The sequence below is a fragment of the Octopus bimaculoides genome, chromosome 8 (genome assembly GCF_001194135.2).
Source record: "Octopus bimaculoides isolate UCB-OBI-ISO-001 chromosome 8, ASM119413v2, whole genome shotgun sequence".
Taxonomy (NCBI): Eukaryota; Metazoa; Mollusca; class Cephalopoda; order Octopoda; family Octopodidae; genus Octopus; species Octopus bimaculoides.
In genome coordinates, this window is record NC_068988.1 from 15,651,395 (window position 1) to 15,659,593 (window position 8,199).

General features: G+C 35.8%; 1 protein-coding gene across 5 annotated transcripts in view; it reads right to left on the reverse strand.

Annotated features, from left to right (window-relative positions):
• LOC106869242 (calumenin-A) overlaps window positions 1-6,781 on the reverse strand; it is a 39,482-nt gene extending 32,701 nt beyond the window's left edge. The window contains exons 1-2 of one of the 5 annotated variants that reach the window (XM_014914895.2): window positions 6,603-6,781; window positions 5,419-5,670 (exon numbers count right to left, since the gene is read on the reverse strand). In XM_014914895.2, coding sequence (XP_014770381.1) covers window positions 5,419-5,587 — 169 coding nt within the window. In that variant the 5' untranslated portion in view covers window positions 5,588-5,670; window positions 6,603-6,781. The other 4 variants (XM_052969979.1, XM_052969976.1, XM_052969977.1 and 1 more) reach the window with 4 other exon arrangements.
• Window positions 6,782-8,199: the final 1,418 nt, after the last annotated feature.

Consider the following 8,199-nt stretch of genomic DNA (forward strand, 5'->3'; position numbering starts at 1 on the left):
CATTCACAACTCTTTCTCATATCTGTGGCTTATTTATTCCCATTGTTTTGGTTTAATCATGTGTTATCTCATAGCTTTTAGATTTCAGTGATGTGATTGCTTATTTTGAGAATGGCATTCTCAAAATGCTTTTTGTCTCATAAAGGGTAGGTGTGAGAAACCGGATCTGGCCAGTTTGAACATAAAACAGGTAGAATATTTATACTAGATCTGGCCAGCTTAACCCTTTAGCGTTCAGATTACTCTGTCAGTTGTAATTCTTCTTTATTCACATTGTTGTGGTGAACACACCACTCTGTTGTTGCTTGTGTCAGCTGCCATTTCTAGCGTCGAAGGTCATCAGTTATTCCTCATGGGTGGTGAACACAATGGCAACAGTATTGCTAAAGCTGAATCTGTAGTATGAGACACATGCCTAAGGTACCATACAGTGAAATCCAGGAACCACTCATCTGGAATGTGAATTCCTTATCTATGCAGCCTTGGCTGTACATATGAGATATAAAATCATAGAATCACATTTTTAGGGGTAGGAGACTAATTGACCCTTGGCAAGGGTTGAACAGTTCATCATGTACTGACAAGCTAAAGGGCTGCAGCAAGCATCAATGTCTGCTTTGATGTGGTTTCTACAGCTGATGACCTTCCTAAATCCAACCACTTCACAGAGTGCAACCATCCCCCTTTTTTTATCCCATCTACTTTACTAGTGTGGAGGCGCAATGGCCCAGTGGTTAAGGCAGCGGACTCGCGGCTTCGATTCCCAGACCGGCCGTTGTGAGTGTTTATTGAGCGAAAACACCTAAAAATCTCCACGAGGCTTTGGCAGGGGGATGGTGGCGAACTCTGCTGTACTCTCTCGCCACAACTTTCTCTCACTCTTTCTTCCTGTTTCTGTTGTGCCTGTAATTCAAAGGGCCAGCCTTGTCACACTGAATATCCCCAAGAACTACATTAAGGGTAAACGTGTCTGTGGAGTGCTCAGCCACTTGCACGTTAATTTCACGAGCAGGCTGTTCCGTTGATTGGATCAACTGGAACCCTTGATGTCGTGCCGACAACTTTACTAGTTGATTATTAAGCATTTTTCTAGCATATATGTCTACTGCTAGAATGGATTTTAAATATGCAATCAGCAGGGCTTGTGTCATTGGTTTTTGAAGATTTGTATTAAGACTTTAAAGACTTGCAAATCGTATTCTTATTTCCTTTGCAATTTTTATTTTTTTAAATTTGCATAACAAAGATAGCTTTTCCCATGTGTCAGTCCATTATATACAAAGGGATTCGGTGGTCATGGGTTGAATGTCTGATAAATGAGTCCAGGCAAGCTGGAAATATGAGTAGTGTGTGGTTAATAATGAGCTTCATAAATGTCTTGTAATGGTTGTGTGCTTTCATTTGTTGTGGGTTCAGATGGTTAGTAGGTTGGTTGATTTTTCAAAAAGACACACAGATCATTAGTGATGTCAGTCAACTATTTGTGCTTTTTCATTGTTCTTTAGTGTGCATGTGTGTGTGTGTTTCTCTGTGTGTATTAGTCACTATAGAAACTGTACTTATCCTTTGTACTTGAGATAATGCTACATTGTTTCATAGTAAACCTTATCTATGGACAACCTGTAGTATTCAGGACTTGATGAGCCATTTCTCATGCTGTCCGCTCTGTGGAAAAGGTTGCCCCTGACTGGTATATTCTGCAAACATTACATATTGTGACAAAATGTTTTTGTTATTTTGCAATAAAGCTTGTTTCTTTTATATAGCTAAATGTCATATTTCCTGCCTCTTTGTTGACCCTAGTTTATTGTAGTTTACAGTGATATTTCTTGATAGGTGTGGGAAAGTAAACGTAAGTTTGTTAAATTTTTATTCTGGAATATATAAACACCTTTATTACCTCTGATAGGTGACACATTTAATTTCAGAATACTTGCCACTTAAACTGGTCTGTGTGTGTGTGTGTGTGTGTTTCTCTTTCCTCACCCCTCTCTCTTAATTAGTGGTTGCATTATATTAGTTTCACATTTTGGCACCAGGCCAGCAATTTTGGGGGAGGGGTTAAGTCAATTACATCAACCCCATTGTTCAACTGGTACTTATTTTATTGATCCGCAAAATGATGAAAAGCAAAGTTGACCTCAGCAGAATTTGAACTCAGATTGTAAAGATAGACGAAATGCCGTGAAGCATTTTGCCCAGCATGCTAATGATTCTGCCAGCCCGCCACCTTCTGCAGCTGCATTATATCAGGGGTTTTCAAACCTCTTATCCATGAATATTATAAAACAATAAGTTTTATATTTGTTTGTACTAGTTTTAGCATGAATGTATTGTTATGTAATTCTGAATTTTACCCCCTTTCTATATTGCAAATTTGAATTCAATGATTTTGAAAATTTCCTTTTTTTTTTTTTTTCGAAATTGGATCAATATAGTTCAATAAATTTGATAGTCTTTGTTGTTTTTTTATTAAAAAAAAAAATTAAACAAAACATGCTGTTGATGTAGACATGGTTTAGTGGTTACAAAGTTTGCTTTTTAACCAGGTGATTTTACATTATTCAGTCCATCTGTGTAGTACCTTAGCCATATGTCTTCAATTGTAGCCACAGGAAAAACCAAAGTCCTTCAAGTGTTGTCAGTTCTCTAGTCAACAAATCATCTGCTTGCTTCATGCTTTCAAGATATGAGGAATAAGAGATCCCTTACTTGTGAAACAGGTAATGATTAGCGACAAGAATGGCATCTGGCAGCAAAACTATGCCTCAGTAACATATTCATCCAACTCATGCAAGCATGGAAAACTGCACATAAAAAGTCAGTGGTTGCCAATGAGGAATCATAGACACTAGTTGTGGTATTAGAAGTTTGTGAATTTCTATTATTATTATTTAGAATTCACAGTAGGGATGTCATGTAACTCACAGGAAGATAGAAATGCTTTTCATCCATTCTTCCAAGGTAGATACAAGTAAACTACCTGGCAAATATTTGGTTGATTTAATCCTTTCCAAATGTGTTTGGGTGTTAGAAATAAGTTGGAGGAGCATACTGTCTGGAGGTTTCAATATTAGAAATACTTTGCTCAGTAATGAATGGAAATAGGCTGTCAAGATTTTACATACGGTGTGTTTGTTTCAAACCTATGTACTTAATATGAGCTGATGGTGCAATATGTAATTTCTGATGTTGGGTATGTATATTGAACCGAAGTAAAACATTCACAAAATGTGATACAGGGTATTCTGAAGAGTGAAGAAGACCGTCACATCTCAGCACCTGGATAATGTACCTTAATCAAAATATACTAGCTGGAACCATTAAACACATACACACACATTCACGATTTTTGTGTCTCTAATATTAGTCTGAACTTTTGGCAAATGAATTTATGAATAACGGAGCAAATACACATGGCCAGCAATTTCAGGGGTGGGAGTAAGTTGATTACATCGATTCCAGTACTCAACTGTTACTTATTTCATGGACCCCGCAAGAAAGGCAAAGTCAACCTCAGCGGAATTTGAACTCAGAACATAAAGACAGACGAAATGCCGTTAAGCGGCATGCTAAAGATTCTGCCAGTTCGCCACTTTTTCTAGCGCTCTAATATCAATATGAAAACACTTGCCTAAGGTAATGCACAGTAATACTTGAACTTGGAGAACATGAAACCTATCAAATTTATGAATAACCTAGTAAATACACAAGAAATAACAACCAAATATGCAGATAACATCCGACCACCTCAAAAAGAATGAAACAGTTGACTGTGTGTGTGTGTGTGTGTTTATATATACACGCACACAAAACGCGAGAACTGGAACGCCTTTGATCATGAATTCTGGTTTAATGAAAGCTGACCCGCGGTTAAACAATCAGATTTAATCACTATGATCAAAATATAGAACCGAATAAATATTACAGAACAACATATTTTCCACTATCACCAGAATATTTTCGGCATTTTATATGAAGTTTTATTTTAATATCGTTTCTTCGAGTGATTTTCCATAATAGGATATTGCCCGAAAAGAAGCTAACAAACACCACAACAGAAATATTAATTTTATGGCTAGTATTTTAGAAATTATATATTTGAGATATTATTCCTCATCTTTTCATACCCATCGTTATCTTTAAATTTACTTTCCAAATTATTTCTGGCTTCCTTCCAACTTCTGAAATCGTGGCCTTTATTAATTAAACACATACATACATTCATGCATTTACATGGACATTCTTGGCAGTCCAGCATCTATCAATCCGTTTTCCTAAAATTTACTTATATTTATAAGTAGTCTGCTCATATTCAAAAGCTTGATCACTTCTTGCGATGAACTTTTTCCGTGCATGAGAGCACACAAGTGGCTTTTGAAACTCAAGAGCTGTTTGAAATTTACATTACAAACAGTGCAAAGTTTTCACACACCTCAAATGGTACAATTTCTAGTCTAATTTACGGATATTTAAAGGCTTTTTTTTTTTAGACCAGCGTGGACTTAACATGTTTCAACAATATAAGCGTGTCTGCTGGAATGATCTTTGTGTTGTTTAAGCTATCTGCATGGAGATGAGTTCTGAGATGCGAAGTTAAGCCAGCCTCAGAAAGGCATCTCCTACCACTCGTTGAGCATCTGAAGAAGGGCACTATTTCTGTGTTTAGAAAGGTTTTATTTTTCCATAGTCCTATTTTCATTTTTGCATACTTAGTTTTCTCCAAAATCTTTTACCTCCCAGTCTAAACGTTTTTTTTTTGTTTGCTATGTAAGTTCGTAGCACCATTATTCTATATAGTCTTTATAAAAAGGATGCGCTGGATAAATGTATAAATAAAAAAAACGAGATGGTCATAGCAAGATTGTTCTTGATCATATCTTTCCTTGATCATGGTTTGATATTAATAACAGTAACGACTTCAGTCTTTCAGTAAAGCGGCGTCAATTTAAAATGCAAACAAATAGGGAATGTAGAAAATAACTTGGCTATTTTGGGTGACTTTAAAAATAGGTTATTATTAGAGTCTACTGCTTGTATTTCAAAATATCATCGTTTAGCCAACCTGTTAAGCTAGCATTGTTGAAAGTAAAACATTATTAAAAACAAGTGTTTCGAAAAATAAACAACATGATTATTTGAAAGTTTTCAGAAGAGGTATTTATGAATGGAAATGGATGTTCGTCCTCCGACAACAAGAGTTGTTTTACACATGAACACACATAACTTCTTAATGGTATATAAATTTCAAATAAATGCAGTTTCCGAGCTGTCGTTTCATTTCATCTCACCGACAGCCAATTCCCCACCACCTTGTAAATTTTCCATTTATTTTAGGTTTCGTTTTAAATGATGTCGCTTTAATTAAAGATTACTCATTAACAATTAACAATTCACTCTAGGTAGGAGAATACTCACCGAGGATGGCTAAATGGTCGAAATGTGGATTGTGAGCCCCATTTTTGAAGTGTTCATTAAAATAATGATCATGTGCAGCGTGTTGTACTTTTTCGGGTTCGGTTCTCACCCCCACAGTAAGAAGCAGTACGGCAAGACCTAACATTATCAGCATTGTTATTTTCGTCATGTTGAAGGCGATCTTCTTGTTGATAATCGGGTCTTCTTAATCGGAAATAATCCTCTCGGCAATGGCCAGCAGAAACAGTATTTCTGAAACGAAATAAAATGTGGGAAAAATTTTAGATGTTGATATACTTTTATTAGTAACGAATAGTAGCTGCTGTTTGAATGAAGTGTGTGCTTGTGTGTATGAATGAATGCAGGTTGACGTGTTAAATTATCATGTAAATAAAGACGAAGAAATACAAATAACATAAACAAAGGAGAAACCGACTGATATATATATATATATATATATATATATATATATATATATATAAGAGAGACGGAGAAAGAGATGGAAAAATTATTTTGTCCGGTAGCTTGAAAACAAACATGAAAACATACTTTTGACTATGTCACAAACATATATAACAGCAGCTACAATAAAACAAGTCAGCAAAGGGCGATCTAATTACTAAAAATAGCAGTCAAATCTACCTTAAATCGTGCTCTATCTTTTTAGAAAAGAAAGATATGTTAGTAAATATAGTCCAAGTATACAGCACCGAGAAGAAAAAACAGGATGAATGGTTGTGGATGAAATGCCTCTGATCATAGGTCAATAGCGAGTTACAAAAAAAAACACAACAAAAAAAATAAAAACTACTAAGGGAAACGTGCTAGAAATAGTAGCTAAATTTCCTCTAGGTAAACATGCTATTTCAAAAACATAGAAAGAACACATTGGACATTATATGTTTGTGTGTATACATACAAATATATATGGCAATGTTTCGTTCATACGCAAGGATTAAGACCGAGACACCTTTGATTCACAAATCTGGATCAACTGGAGCTGATTATAAGGTTAAACAAAACAATTAATAATAATAAATCGAGTAGATAGATGTGCTTAAGGATGGTAGAATGTTTTTTCACCATAAATCTAAGTGGCTTATTAAATAACTACAGCAAGCAGGGCAGAGAGATATTGAAGCATTTACCAGTTGTATTGTAGTATCAATTAAAATAATAATTACCTTAAATGAATATGTCTATTGAACAGCAGCAACTGTGATTAATTGATAAGAATGAAAGATGACAACTTGAATATATATATATATAGAGAGAGAGAGAGAAAGAGCGATCAATTACACATGAGTAAATTAATAAACACCCAACTGTGTTATCAACGCCCGGCGCGGCGGCGTGGTTTATGATGTTTCTGAGTGAGTGTGTATGTGTATAAGTGTAGAAGGGTTTTGTCCAATCAGACTCGACCACGACAACCCAGGCACTGGCAGCAATAATTACTCGCGCCAGAGACAGCCTCTGCTAGAAAATGCAGCCAAATTACCGTCAAAACACTCTACAATGTAAATGTGTACACACACACACACATGAGTAAAGATAATATTCAGATAATAAAATGAGAAGGCGACGGTTTTTATCAGAACGACCTAGGGCTAGACAAGGACAATTCAGACGAAATGCTTTGTTGACATATTTCACAAATTAAAACAAATCGTTATAACTTCATTGTAACGAAGATGGCGAGCTAGCAGAATCGTTAGCACGCCGGGTGAAATGCTTAGCGGTATTTCGTCTGCCGCTACGTTCTGAGTTCAAATTCCGCCGAAGTCGACTTTGCCTGTCAACGTTTCGGGATCGATAAATTAAATACCAGTGAAGTATTACTGTCGATATAATCGACTATCTCCCACCCCACAAATTCCAGGCCTTGTGCCTATTGTAGAAAGGATTATAACTTCTTTGTAATGAGTTACAAATTATTTAATTCTGTTTGTGTGAGTGAATGTCGCTTTCGCATTTTATTATCCACAGTATCTTTTCATTTATATATATATATATATTAATAAATGATGAGATGCTGGAGCAGCCTTCATCCCCGGTATCCGAAACTCTGAGTTTTATTATGACAACCAACTAATTGTCACATATTATATTTATAGATAAATTCCTCTATTTTGCATAATATCGAGGTCTCGTTCATTCTTTTGTTGTCATATTGTGTGTGTGTTTGTGTCTATCTATCTGTCTGTCTCCAGAACTTATTTTATTTATTCAAAATCGTATAATTTTCATAATATTGTCGATTAATTTTGTGAGCTAGATAAAAGATATGTAAGAGGGGTAACCGATATGTCTACACAAGTGTTGGAATAGATCCCAAGTGTGCCCCCACTCCAGCTGATTTTGTTACCTCGTAAAAGGATATTTTTAAATTTAAAAGGGATATTTTTAAATGAAATTTTCTTCGAATACTTTTCAGATGCCGCACATTCCGATTAAGCCAAAATTTGTGAAAAATCTTTTTGAAGCGCGATAGGAGAGAAGTTTCTGGTAATCCACGCACGTTATATTTGTTTTCTCATAACCTTCAGGTGTATGCGTTCCGAGTTCAGTCCCACTGTGTGGCATTTTGGGCAAGTGTCTTCTACTAGAGCCTCGGGCCGACAAAAAACCTTGCGAGTGGATTTGGTAGACGGAAACTGAAAGAAGACCGCCGTGCATGTGTGTGTGTGTGTGTGTGTGCATTGATAGATAGATAGTTTGAATATTTATCAGTTCCAGATTTATTGTATTAGAGTGTTTATCATTTTACAAAATTAAATT